The sequence below is a fragment of the Trachypithecus francoisi genome, unplaced genomic scaffold (assembly GCF_009764315.1).
Source record: "Trachypithecus francoisi isolate TF-2019V2 unplaced genomic scaffold, Tfra_2.0 Lachesis_group7, whole genome shotgun sequence".
Taxonomy (NCBI): domain Eukaryota; kingdom Metazoa; phylum Chordata; class Mammalia; order Primates; family Cercopithecidae; genus Trachypithecus; species Trachypithecus francoisi.
The window spans coordinates 94004979-94019805 of record NW_022681472.1 but is presented as its reverse complement, the minus strand read 5'-3'; the positions used below and the strand labels follow the sequence as shown (position 1 = coordinate 94019805).

Genomic DNA, 14827 nt, shown 5'->3' with positions numbered 1-14827 from the left:
CCATGCCCTCTTCATTCCTTTGCCATTTGTAGTAACTTCTGGAGCTGCTAATGAGCAGGCCCCCCTCCGAAGCTCTAGGCATGGCCCCCTTTTCTACAAGTCCCCCACCCCAGTCCCCCTGTCCAGCTCTGAGCTCCTTCCATCCTGCCCCTGCTTTGTTTAAAGTCTCCCTCTAAGAAGAATCAAAGTCAGCCTGAGCTGTGATGGCTCCAAAGGCCTCTTCTTCCACAGGAGGGAGGGCTCAGGCAGATTGAAGGACCCACTGTCCCGCACCCTTGCCAGTGGGTGGCTTGGGAACAGATCAGAAGCTATGTCAGTGGGGACAGGTGAAGTTGCTGAAGCAGCTCTGCCTGGGGGTGGGGCGGAGACTCCTCCAGAAAAGGAATTAGTGTTGCTCATGGAGCCCTAATCTAATGAGTAAAGCTGGGTTGATTCATAAAATCCTTTCCGGGCACAATCCTTACTCAGAGAACTCAAGGGCATGGCCTGCTCAGAAGGTGGGAAGCTCCTTGTTCCTGGGGAGATTCAAAAAGGGCCACTGCACAGGGGTTGTGAGTAGAAGGAAGGATTGCTTTGGGCAGGGAGTTTCCCAGCTGGCTTTGAAAGCTGTGGTGCTCCTGCTCCGATGCATAAGAGGCCCCACTGCACTCAAATGGGGAGGAGATGTTCAAATGAGGAGCTGAGACCACTCTGCCCCAGCCCAGCAGGCAGCAGCTAGGAGCATGCAGGGCTCCTGGAGCCACACTGCTGCTGCTTGGGATCAAATGCTGGCTGTGTCGCCTACCCGTCCTGTAACTTTGGATAAGGGGCTTTACCTCTCGGTGCCTTATTTCCCTCATTTATTACAAACAATAGCCATGAGAATTGCCACTTTATGGGGCTGTTAGAAGGGTTCAGTTAATTGATATGTATGCAAAGTGAATTGAGAGATGGTTGTTACATAATAAGCACCATGTGGGCATCAGCTTCTGTGTGCCAGGCACTGTATTGGTCATTTTTTCTTTTCTTTTATCCCATCCTTATCAAAATTCTGAGAGGTAGTTCATTATTTTATAATTGAGGAAGCTGAGACTCAGAAGGATGCTGGAGGCCGTGCAAGGTCACACAGCAAGTGGATAGGAGAGCCAGCCTCTTGACTGCTGGCTACCTAAGTAGACCCATCCTCCCCTCCCACTATCACCATCACCCCCTCCATCATCACCATCATCACCATTGCTACCACTGTTGCCATCACCACCACCTCCTCCATCATCACCACTGCTATCACCATCATCGTCACCATCACCACCATCACAATCACCACCACCTCTATCAAGCCATCTCTAGGAGAAGAGAAAGACATTAGAATCTGATGGGGTCTGGGAGGCCAAGGCTGGGGCAGAAGGCCTTTTAATGTAACTGGAATAGAAATAGGCAAGTGTGAGAGCCAAAGGATTGCTGTCCCTCTGGGGGCTCCAAAGGTGACATTTCTCACTGGTGATCATCAGTCACGGCAGTGAGCAGAGACCCAAACAGTGTGCTGAGCAGGCCAAAGCAGAGTGCCATGGGAAGGGCTCCATCACCTTAGTCAGACCTGGCCTTGAGCCCTGCCTCTGCTACCTCCCAGGAGAGTAACCAGGAGCAGGTCACTCGCCCTCTTTGAGCCTCAGTGTGTTTGTGTCACTGGGAATGTCAAAACCCTTCAGGAAGACTGTTGAGAGAATTAAATGGAATCCACTGAAATTCTGGGCTTCAGGAGGGCAGAGACTCTTGTCCTCTTGTCTTTTCTGTTCCCTGTGGCCTCCCTAGCATCCAGGTAGTGGTCATGTCCCAGCAGATGGTGGACACCCAAGATGTATTCATGCCTTCGTTCCTCTGCTCTTTAGTGAGGCCATCAGCCTAATGATCATAACCTCCGAACAGAACACGAGCATCCCACAGTCACAATGATGCATTCCCTCTGTCCCTGCACACACTGTCCTATGGCCAGACACCCTTGCACCATCATCCCTGTCCCTTATCTGCCATGTGACAGTCACAGGCACCTTCTCTATCAAGCTACCGCATCCTGCTCATTTAAGGGGTTCTTAAGGGTCTCCACACCCTTGCTCAACAGATGGATCATTCTACCCCACACTGGTCTTGTGGTTCACCCCTTCCCTTGGCCATCTCCGCAGGGCACACTGTTATGCAAAGGTGGGAGACTGGGTGTCAGACAGCCTTGGGTTGGAATTGTGGGTAGTAATGAGTTCTGTTACTTTGGAGCAGTCTCTTACTCTTGTAAATGTTCGTCTTCCCCTCTGAGAAAATCAGAAGGGCTGTTGGAGGTCATGGTATGTCAATGTGCTTGCTGAATCTAGGGATTCGGTAACTGACACGTCTTTCCTTTTTCTTTTCCTTCTTACACTACCACTGCCTTAATCCCAAATGTTTCGAGGTATTTTTCAAAACTGTTGAGCTCCTTGGAATAATGAACTTGTTGGTTTCGAGCGGAACCAGGTAACAATCAGTCCACATGTTCTCTCAGGGCACCGCAACTTTGAAGCATACTAATTAGCATCTTGCTAATTTTCTTGGTGAAAATGACTTTTAAATCATTAAAGAGGGAGTCTCTTCTAATAAGTTTTTAAAAAGAGAGAGACCTGTTGTGGAAGCATTGGGAGTATGTGTGTTTTCCTGAAACTTCCCAAGACAGCTCCCTCAGGAGTCGTTATTAGAGGACAGTGTTAGATGTTCAGACCATCTCTGAAATGAGGAGTCAGGGGAAGAAGAGTATGGGTTTGACATGGTTGCTGTCCCTACTGTCTCCAGTTGCTGCCCAGCCATTCTCCCTGAACTTGCTCCAATGGGGCCCTCGTCTCATCATTCAGGGCACCAATGACCTGTAGGATGCCAAACCTCACCATAAATGCTGCCCCTTCTTCTTTGAGACCAGGTCTTGCTCTGTCACCCAGGCTGGAGTGCAATGGTGCGATCTCTGCTCACAGTAGCCTCTCCCTTCTGGGTTCAAGTGATTCTCTGCCTCAGGCTCCCGAGTAGTTGGGACTACAGGCATGCATCACCACGCCCTGCTAATTTTTGTGCATATATATATACATATATATATATATATATTTTTTTTTTTTTAGTAGAGATGGGGTTTCACCATATTGGCCAGGCTGTTCTCAAACTCCTGGCCTCAAGTGATCCACCCGCCTCGGCCTCCCAAAGTGCTGGGATTATAGGCCTGAGCCACTGGGCACAGCCTGTCTCCCTTCTCATTGGACATGTAAGAATTGGTGCCTTGGACCCTGCTGTGTGAAATACTCCCTCCACATACCCTGCGGACCTCTCTCTCCCTGGTTCTCCTCCCACCTCACTGGCCACCCCTTCTCAGACTCCTTTGCCGGCTACTCCTCATCCCCCGCGTTTCAATATTGGAGGCTGCGAGGACCTAGTTTGCAGACCTCTCTCCTCTGTCTCATATATCGCTGAATGATCTCACTCACTCCCAAAGTTTTAAACACTATCCTTGCTCCAGCAACTTCCAGATGGAAAGCGCCAACCAAGCCTCACGCCTTGAAATCTGAAAGCCAAGCTTATAGATCCAGATGCTTGCTGAGCACCCATTTCCATGAGGACATCTCACATGGCAAATGTCCACCACTGGACCCAGGTTCTGTGGCTCCAGCATTCCAGCTGCACAGGGCAGAGCATTCACTTTCTCAGACACTCCACATCTCATCTACCTTCAGAGCCTGCCCAGTCTTTCAGGATAGATCCAGGGACTGACTACCTCTCCTCTCCTCTACCCCCACCACAAGGAATAAGCCACCATCATCCCTTCCCCCTGACCACTGTGGTGGCCTCCTGGCTGGTCTCTGCCTTCACCCCTTCCCTGTCACAGCCAGGCCCTCCTCCTGCTGCAGGGTGACACATCTTACCAGGGTCCATCAGCCCCAACCCCAGCCTCTGGCCCCTTCTACCTCATCTCACCATTGCTCTTCCCTTTGCTGACCATCCCAGCCGTGTGTCCCCACTCTTTATCACCTCCAGGTCCTTTCCCAGACCTCCCATGTGTCACTCCCCCAATTCCTGCCTTCTTGTATTTGCCTCCAATCCCTTCTTCCCCGAGTAGAGACATCCAGCACTTCCAACCACCTGCTATGCTGCCCTCTCTTCCATCCCTGCCTTTGCGCTTCCCCACTGCCGCCCCCACCTGCTATCATTACACACATTTTGGAGACCCCGGGGCCTTATTTGATCAATTTCCATCTTTTCCACTGGATCGCTGATCCTTGAGGACAGAGAGCTTGTCACTTTGCCATTACTTTATGCCCAAGATCAGTTCAGTGCCAGGTGCATACTGGTGTTCATTAAACACGAAATGAAGGAAGGTTTGGTCTCAGAAGGTCTGCTGGCTCTCACACAAAAAGGCTGCAAAGGCTCTGCTGCCCCTGAGCTCCCCTTGCTCCTTCATCTCCTCCCCATCCTCTGCTAGAGAAAGCTCCACACAGTCTCTAGTGACACCTACTGGTGCTTGGTTCTTGGGCCATTCCTGGGAGGGAAAGGAGGTCCGAGGAACCCTTGGGCCATTTGAAGTCATGGATGATGGCTGGCACCCAAAGTCCTTGTTGGACAGGTAGCACTTATACGTAGTAATGACCATGAGCAGCGCCTGCTGCTACCTGGCCTTAATCGCATCCACCTTGCACTCCTGGGCAGAGTGAGCTCTCCATTTCTCTGAATTCCAAACTCGGGCTTGGGCCACGAGGCTCTCCATGGCATGCATGGCATTTTCCCATTCCTCTCCTGTCCCTCTCCTCCTGCCACTGTAGCTGTGGGGCTTGGCCCCTCCTCACCCCCATGATAAACGAAGCCCCTCCAGGCTCAGGCTTTGCCCTGCTCTTCCCATGACTGGACTGGTCTCCTTCTTAGCTCTCAGCTCAGATGTCACTCACCTTAGAGCTCTTCCCAGCTTATCCAGCATCTGTCCAGTGGCCCTGCTCCCAAAGCCCCATTATGTCGCAGGCATATTTCCTCCATGGCAAAGGCTGCACGCCATGGCTGGCTTTCCTCTCTGTGTCAGCTTCTGTGCTGTTCTGTGTTGCTCTCTGTTTCCTCCACTAGCACGGGAGCACCAAGAGGGCAGTAGCCACTCGCCTGTGTGTACATGTGTTTGCACTTGTTCCTTGCACTGAGACATATGTGCCAGGCACTTGGAAAATACGTGTTGAGTAAATGAAGGAATAAATGAATGAGCACTTATTAGATGCCAGGTTTCATGCTGAGAACTTCCCATCCACTGTCCATCCTATTTAACCTTTAGGACAACCGTGGATGGAAAGGGGAGGGACTTTCACCCCTGTTTTTGAGTTTGGAAACACACACAGGGGGCAACTGACATGAAAGAGGCGAGGCCTGTCTGACCCCAGAGCTTCCTCCCATCAACCTTGAGGCTCAAGATTCTTTCACCTGGTCTTGTCCTTTTTTGGCTTCTCCGTACACTGGTGCACAGCTCACACTTGGCTGGGAAAGGAGAGATGGCCCTGGTAGGCCCTCACCTTGTTACTGTTTCTTGTGGCTCACCAGTCTCCAAACAAAGATAACTGCATCCCCAACTCCCATCAGGTAGTGCCCAGCTGTGCTAGAGCCCCACCCCTCATTCTTCGTGCTGCATCTTCCTGAGATAGAGAAAAGGAAGGGAAGGAGGGAGGTGGCCCTGATGCCCTGAGTCAGTGTTTGCAGCTGTCAGCAGGTCCAGGGAGATTTTCCTTTCTGGCGATATTTTGTCTACCGCATATTTTACAGACTTCCCATGAAACACTTGCATAAACATTTTCACAAAACACGCAGCACCCTGTCCATGCCCTCTCTCCTGCCTAAAGGATCTGGGAGATGTGGATTGACCACCCAGAGGATCTGGGCCTTCTGGGGAGGCAGCTGGTGCTGATACACTCTGGCCTAGAGGAGAAATGCAAGCCAGTAATCTCCAGAAAGTTTCAGAACAGATGGTGGAGGTGGAACTGCGCAGAAGAACCCAGTGTCTGGACCCTGGGTTGTCTTCATCTTCTCACAAACTGCACACCATGGCCCTGAGATGTGGTTAATAACAATTTCTCTCCCCCTTTCAATTACTAGGAAAGTTACTTGCTCACCTATAAAAAATGGATAATAGCATCTGCCCTGCAAACCATGAGGAGGATTAAATGAGAGCCTGTGTGTAATGCTGACACAGTAGAGCCATTCAGCGGTTGGCTGGTTATCACAACCAATGTGGTTTCCAATGCGGAGATTGTGGATAGTGGTTAAGAGCTCAGATGCTTACATCCAACTCCCTGGGTTCAATTCTGTGCCTCTTGTCAGCTGTGTGATGTTGGGTAAATTACTTAACCTCTCTGAGCCTTGGCTTCTCATTGCATAAGCCAATGAATCCTATAGGTACAGAGTGAGGAAGACTCTTCTACAAGTCAAGACTGTTAAAAGGCAAAATGGGCTGCTGTAGAAAGTAGCAAGCTGGCCATCTGCTGGTGCAGGCTTTGGAGACAGACAGACCTGAATCCCTACTGGCTGGGTGACCTGAGGCAGTTGACCTGGCCCTTGGAGAGGCTGTATCATGCAGTGGCCAAGAACTGAATGCCAGAGCCATCATGCTGTTGCCACCTGCAAGTTATGTGGGCTTGGGCAGTGACTAACTTCTTTATGCCTTTCTTTCTACAGAAAGAAGTTAGTCCCCCTTTCTTTCGTTCTGTAAATAATAGCACCTACCTCGTAAAGCCATGGTAAGGATTCAATTAAATGTGTTAATGTATTCAACATGCTTGGAACAGCGTCTGGTGCACAGCAAGCCACCTACATGTGTCTGCTGCTTATGGAGATAACTACATCCCTCCCGCAGAGCAGTCAAGAGGCTCAGAAACAATCCACATGGCATTCCCAGTGCAGGACCTAGCCATGTGGGCACTGAGTCCCTAGGAGCCACGACAGTGTAATCCTTGTTAACATGATCCCTGAGCCGTTGTGCCTGGCATGTGTCTGTAACCTATCTGAAATGGAGATGTGTGGAAAATTCCTTGACTGGCCTTGGAGCAGCGGAGGAACTGGACCTTGTGTCTGCTGGGCGTCCGCTTCAGCTCTTCCCTCCTCCGCCTCTTCCCCTTCCCACTTGGATGTCATACATCTTGTCTGTGGTTAGCTGCACTCAGCAGTGGCTGCTGCGAGGTGATGGATGAGCCATGATTGCTTCCTGCCTGGTATCCGGCAGGCTGCCCTGGCATCCTTCCCTTGTTTCTACCGCTCCTGCTGATCTCCTAACATGGGGCCACCATATCTCTTCCTAGATGCTAGATTCAGGTAGGCATTTATTCAAATACAGAGACATTTCTCCTATCTGATGAGTTTCTCATCTCAGACTCAGTTTTTATATCTGTGTAATGGGAACAAAATCTACCTTCTAGGATGGTTGTTGTGAGTTAAATCCAAAGCCAGATGATTGACACATGCTGGGTACTCAATAATTGCATGTACCCACCTTTCCCAACTGGAAAAACTCTTGGCTGAGAGCCAGAGGATGACAAGGCTGTGTGTTCTGCAGACAGAACCATGGGTGCACCAATATAGAGCACGAGGACATCAGACACCATGTTGTGCAAGCCCTTTTCCTCCCCTAAGGGACAAACAGATGCCTCCCTTTTGCCATTTGGTAAACTGAGGGCAAAAATGGATGTGTTTTTCCAGAAAGACTACAGTAAATTCCTGGTGTTTTCCCTTAGAGCAGCAGCTCTAATCAATCAGTAGGCTTCTGGTGAGAAAGAACCCACACTGTGTGAAGAGATACCTTTTTTATCTTCAGAAGTCTAGAATATTCCACTTACCTAGAGAGTGAAGGAAAATGATTGTCAATGGGTAGACAATAAATGGACTTTAAGGAAGCAGTGTCTTTGTCATTAGACTTTTTCGTTTTTGTGTTCTCATGTTTTCAAAAAGGAAAATCAACCAGTGAACCAGCTAAGAACAAATTAAATCCACATTTTTAACTCGTAAGAACTTATCCTTGTCCTTAATTTAGAACTACTTCTTATGCTGCTCCTGAAGGATTACCTGAGAATTTCATATTTATTGGGATAGAGAAGGTAACTCAGTCTGTATTTCCTTTACCAAGGAAATAATGCACCATTTCTCACCACCCTCATTAACTGTCCTTAGACATCCAGAAAGAGAATCTGACCTTCCAGCTGGTTACCCTGGCATATCAGTGAGGGCCATAGGAAGGAAATGCTTGCAAATTTGGAATGCACTCAACTGCAAGTAAAGAAAACCCATGTATGGTGGCTTAAGCAAATAGAAGTTTTTTGTTTGTTAGTTTTGTTTTATTTTTTAAATCTTATGCTTCCCACCTAGGATTGGAATTGCTGGTTTGATATTTCCTCCATTCTCCTAGACAGTCCCCCAAACATTATGTTTCACATGCAAAGGGAGAAGAAAGGAAAGTAAACTCACCACCCCATCCGCTTATCTATTCCCTTACATAAAGAAAACCAAAAGCTGTTTAAGCAATCCTTTCCTTCATCCACAGCAAACTTTTGTTATTTGTTTCCTTGGCCAGCCCTGAATCACACATCCAGCCCTAGCTGCAAGTGAGTCTGGAAAGGTGGGGAAGAGAATAATCATAATTGACTTAGACCAAGCAGCTACTGCGTTTCTGCTCCATGGGCTGACAACTTTGTCTTTCTGAACTAAGGTGGCATTTATTTAGCAGTAAGGAAGTGGGAAATGGATATGGGGCTGATAACAAATGATGCCTGCTATACCTCCAGGGCAGGAGCCCAAGGGCCCATGAAATACTCTCAGTGACTCATCAAAATCATAACGAACCCCATGCCTGGGAGGCTCCACATTCCACCAGTCAGTGTTTACTTCTCAGCTCAGTTGTCAGAAGTCATTTCTGCTCAATAACTGAAGGCCTGTTATGGCTTTGGAGCTAGAAAGACAGTGGCCATACAGAGGTGAGCTGAGGTCCAACCAGGTCTGAAGACTCCCGTTCCTGGGGAGACAGGCATGCCCATTAGTGACTTCAGTATGGTGCCTTCAGCTCTCAGACACTGGGACCCAAGGAAGGGCTCCCTACCCAGGCTGGGACAAATGGAAACAAGCCTCTGGGGTTGTTGAAGGCTGAGCAGTCTCTAAGATCCAGGAGGAGGAGCCTTGGTAAGCATGGAGACACAATGACTCCTGGTAGCACTGATCCTTTCTTTCACTCACATGTTTGGAGTCTGTTCGTATTAGTCAGCCCTGCAATGCCCTGAAGGCAGGGACTAGGATGTCTCTATCATCCACTTCTGTGACCCTAGAGCTAGCTCAATGTTTGGAACATATCTGGAGCTCAGTAAAGAATTCAGTTTGAATAAATGAGTGAATACAGAAATAAACAGATCATTCTCCAAGATAAGGGGATATCTTGGCCAAAAGGAAATGCAGAATGGCTTCCAATTATAGGCTAAGAGGGGCCTTGGATGCTAACCCTACCTCCTTGCCAAGCAGGTAAACCCCGAGGGCCCGACCATCCCTGGGAAGCCTGGCTGCAGGGCTATTTTGGAAGCCATTTGTTCTGACTTAACCAACTCAACTATAAACTGCCCCTTGAGCCTGGTGAATGTGTGAGGCTTAGTGATGGCCCCAGAGGGAATTTGCAGGTTGTTTTGAGAAAGATTCCTTAAAGCAATTTGAGCAAGTTCTACTATCTTTGAGTAGAATCTCCATCATTTCTGTGTTCGTGGTCCTCCCCTTGGGAAATTTGCAGAGATGTGACTCAATGGAGCAGCCTACTCTGAGTTCCAGCCGCCAGCCTCCAGAGATTTGCTCATCATCAGAGATAGATAGAACCTTCTGAGTCAACCCGTCTTAAATTTTAAACTCATTAAAATGACACGCAATTCCCAGCCTGTCTCTCTGGCAGGCTGCCAAACTTAAAGCAATTGATCGTCACCCCACAGCTGCCGCTGTCCTGGGTAGAGCTGTCTAAATATTGTGCTGTGCCTGCACCCGTTCCTGTATGTAGTGCTAGACAGACAGCTTGGTGCTGTTTCCAAAATAACCCCTTCCATGGTGCTTGTCAGACCTGGTGGTGCCTTTGAGGATAAACATTAAAAATACCTCCTTCCAAATCAGGAAAGATCTCATTTGTTCCCCTGCACTGAGACACTTATACCCTCAAATATGAGAACAGGCCATTGTATATGGAACTAATGGGGTGGTGGAGCTGCCTAATAATGTGTGATTATAATAATAATGTGTGATGACAAAATTGCTTCACAGGCAGGGCTGGGTCTTCAGGGAGGTAAGTGAGGTGCTTTGGGTGCGAAATTTATGAGAATACAGAATCTCCTTACAGCCTCTCAGTGCTATTGTGGGCATAATCTTGCCCAAGCCTCAAAGCAGCCCTGTGACAAATGTGTGCATTTTAAGGTCTCCCATGCCACAGGTGCCCACGCTAAGACACACAGATTAAAAGACTTCTCTAAGCCACAGTGGTAGGCGGGAGTGCAGTCAGCATGGACTCAGCACATTAAAATTCAAAGTTAATGCTCTTTCCGAAATTGTTAGAGGGACTGAAAGAGTTCATTTTTCTTCCAACTTTTTATTTTTTATTTATTTATTTATTTTTGAGGTGGAGTCTCATTCTGTCACCCAGGCTGTTGTGCAGTGGTGCAATCTCAGCTCACTGCAACCTCCGCCTCCCAGGTTCAAGCGATTCTCCTGCCTCAGCCTCCTGAGTAGCTGGGGTTACCGGTGTCGCCACCATGCTCGGCTCATTTTTGTATTATTAGTAGAGCCAGGGTTTCACCATGTTGGCCAGGCTGGTCTCGAACTCCTGACCTCAGGTAATCCACCCATCTTGGCCTCCCAAAGTACAGGCATGAGCCACGACACCCAGCCTTCTTCCAACTTTTTAGAAGTGAGGATTCATGAAGACTTTACGATGTTTATGTAATATTGTATAATAATTTTTTATTGTATGACTTACTTAATTGCTTTTGTATAACTGAGTTTTACTTATTTGGAATTTGCCTTTTTATGGAACTGTACCTGAAGCTCCATTAGATGACTTATGGAACATCTGTCCGGTCTGTCCCTGCACACAATTTCCCGTTCATTGACATCCTACTGACTTGGAGGTTTCATGCTTTTCCTAAATGAAGTTCCCTCTGCCTATATCACGTTTTGGTCTTTTGCCTGTCTGGCTAAATCTTACTATTCTTTCAAAAGGAATCTTTCCAAGAAAGCTTCTCTGTCCTCCTGCATTAGATTAGGTAGTGTATCTGTGTCCTGAACCCCACAGCAGCAGGCACATGTATCTACAACTTATTCCACTTTGTTGATAATATTGATGTCCGTGTCTGGCTCCCTCGGACAAGGCTGTGAATTCATTGTAGACAGAGACAAAGCCTTGTTCATATTTCACTCCAGTACAGAACACGGTATTTGCAGAGTTGATGCTTAACATATACACGGGAAAATGAAAACATGAGTGAGTGCGGAGATGCCAGCTGCCTCCGCATCTTCTCCAGGCATTGAACACCTCACATGCTGCAAGGCAGCGTGGGGTCTCGTGTGCTGTCAGATTTCACAGGGTGACGCTGGATCACATTTTCTCATCAGTCTCTGTTTCCTCTTGCTTTCCTCAGATGTGCTCTGTCCTAGCGTTCGTGTAGAAGGAGATCGCTTTAAGCACACCAATGGAGGAACCAAGGAAATCACAGGTAAGGGAAAAACAGCAACCACACGTGCTGTCTTTGGTGTGTGATTTGCTGAGCCTGAGCATGACCCTAGTCAATTCAGGGCAGCCTCACTGACCCTGTTCTTGTTCCCATATTTCACCAGAGTCCTGATAAAATGGTTTGAATCGTGCAGGTGGCAGCTCTCATCAAAGAACCATCCAACAGGAAAGAACATACATTCACATTTTCCATTTGGCAGGCTGTGGATATTCTATAGGAGTCACTCAATAATGCATGAGAATGAATGAGTTTGTAAAGAAGCTGGTGAATGAGTAAGCAAATGATTGGCAAAGTGAGCAAACGACTGAATAAATCAATGTGTTTTGGAGTGAAAGCGAGAGTGAATCAGAGTTATAAATATGTGAGTGAATCAATGGGTGAGAGAACAAAGAGACACGTGACGACAGACCCAGCAGCAGAAAGAAATACCGCAGAGTCTCAAAGGCTGTCAGGCATATGACAGAATAGAAGGCTGCGAGAATGCGGGGGACAGCCGAGGCGGCTCCCCCACCATCCCAATAACATGGATCCAGCCCTCCCTGTGGCTGGGCACCCTGCTCAGCACTTCAAATACATATGACAAAGAAATTTTCTTCTCTCCCGACTCCCAACCAGGAAGCCACTGCAGGACAGCAGCCCTGCTCTTCTTGCCAACGACCCTGCATTTGGTGTCCCTCCTCTTCCTCCTGCATCATCTTGGGTCCAATTCTAAGCACTTATGTGTCCCCATCCAAGCAGGGAACCATGTGAGGTCAGGATGAGGTGTTCGGCAGGCCCTGGCATCCCTGCTTGTGTCCCAGGGACCTTGCCATGTCACTGTGCTCTGCTGTCTTAAAGATGCCAGCATCTGCGTCTTGTGCCTGGGGGATTTTTCTGGAATGGTGGAAGGCTGCTCTGCCTACGTGCACAGTGGGGAAAAGTTGCCAGGGAGTGAACAACCCCCAGGAGCAGCTCTCAACCAGCGACCTTTGGTATAGAAGCACCCCGGCTCTACTGCTCCTTGGGTGGGATTATTCTGAAGTCCACGTTTGACCCCATGTCCCAGAGTTTCCTAGGGGCAGTCGTCCATCAGGGTAACTGGCTCATGCCATACTCTATCAGCCGCTTTCTTTCCCTGAATCCTGCCTCTACTCCCTGCTCAAGCACCTCCCCAATAAACTAGCACTTTCAGAGGAAACCAGAGACAGTGATATTCTTCGGATGGGGCACCTGGTGTGAAGCTGGTGCCCAGTGGGATGCTATCACTGTCAGGGTTTATTCGTCTAATACATGAGATAAAGGTGACTTTCATCTTCACGTTGTTAACTTAATTTCCTTGAAATAAGTATATTTATAACTGAGCTATTAGGCTGGTGCAAAAAAAATTGTGCAAAACGTTAATGACAGAACCACAATTACTTTTGCACCAACCCAATACTTTGCCCAAGGTGTAACACCGCTGGGCATTTTCACTTCAAGGCTCCTGCTTTTTGCCTTGGAAATCCCCAGCGAGGCTCTGGCTCTCGGGTAATCTATTTTCTGTCCACTGGAGTGTGAATGTGTCTGCCCAACTTTTCCCTGAGACCCCTCCCATGGATATCCATCTTCAAAGCAAATTCTTACCTTATTGCATTATCTCCTGTGACTTTGGGAGCTATGAGTCCTTCATAGCAGTATCCCTCAAGTAATTCATTATCTAACACACATATCCATAGAAGGGAATCCTTATGACAGTAATGTGATTAATAAAAGCAATAGTAATAATGAATGCCTCCTGAGCACTTACTGTGTGCCAGAGGGTTTACATGCATTTCCTCATTTACCCTCACAGCATATGAGATGCATTCCTCTATATTTTATATAAGATGCACTGTTGCACATTTTACAGTTGGGAAAACTGAGACACAGAGAGACTGAGCCACTTGCCTGAGTGTGTGGCGGAATCAGGATTTGCATTCAGACCACCACTCAGCAAAGCCCACATTTGTCATTGTTTTGCCACATGGAGTGGCCAGTCTTGGAGCTTGGACTGTACAATATGTATTTCTAGGTAACCGATTCAACAAGAGTGAAGAAATGAAGTCATATTTGTCTTAAAAATCAGGCAAACTTACTCTGACCCTCAAAAGTTAGTCTCTTTTTCTGTGATAAGAAGAGAAAAATAGGCTGTGTTGCAATGTAGATTCTGAACTCTTCCCCTTGGACTGGCCACCCCCAGACAGGCAGCCCAAGAGAGGGGACATAGCACTTTTGCTGTCATTGCATCTACTTGGTGGCTGGAAGAGTTAAAAGAAAATTGCACTTCCCTTGCTGCCACCAGGCCCATCCAGACCACTACTGTCTTTTCTCTGGAGTGTTATAGCATCTCTATAACCAGCACGTCAACCTCCAGCACTGCCCTCTTCCCTCCCCTTCATCAAGTGCTGTCTTTCTAAAACCTGGATTCCTTGGCTCCTATAATCTAGTCCTTGCTTCCTACTCTGCAGGAGAGGTTCTGACTCTTCTGTCCTAGCTTACTCATGAGTCTATTGGAATGCTTACTAGCCCCCAAAGCTATAGTGCTCCCCTTAGCTGATGCTATTACCTCTGTGTGGTGTGCCCATTCTCACCTTATTCTGGCAGTGAACTCCTATTCATTCCCCAAAGCCCAACTCAACAGTCACCTCCAGGAAACTGCTTGAAGCCCCACAGGGTGATTAGTTACTCTTTTCACATTTTATTCTATTCTGATAACTCCAATCTGAAGGCATTATAATTATTTGCTTCCCTGTCTACCTCCCCAGCAAGCATATGAGCTGTGTGAAAGCAGGATTTGTTTATACTTGGGCTTTATTCTATGTGTCTTAAGAGTAGAGGACAGTACCTGGCACTTAGAAGGAATGTGACAAATGTTTGTTGAATGAATGGGTGGATATATGAATGAATTAGTGAAAATAAGAAGCATTAATCAAAGGATGAAAACATGAATAGTTGGATGGGAGGCTGGATGGAGGGATGTACAAAAAGATGGATGGGAGAAGGAAGAAAGGAAAGGAAGGAGAAAGCAAGGGTGGAAGGCAGGCAGGCAGACAGACAAATTAGCAAACAAATCTGTCTGCATCGTCAGTAACTCA

The 14827-nt window shown here is 47.8% G+C and overlaps 1 protein-coding gene across 1 annotated transcript in view; it reads left to right on the top strand.

Annotated features, from left to right (window-relative positions):
• Positions 1–14827, top strand: part of COL22A1 (collagen type XXII alpha 1 chain) — a 336220-nt gene that overhangs the window by 56798 nt on the left and 264595 nt on the right. The window contains exon 4 of the mRNA XM_033202916.1: positions 11643–11717. Within this exon, the coding sequence (XP_033058807.1) occupies positions 11643–11717 (75 nt within the window). The remainder of the gene's footprint in view (positions 1–11642; positions 11718–14827) is intronic.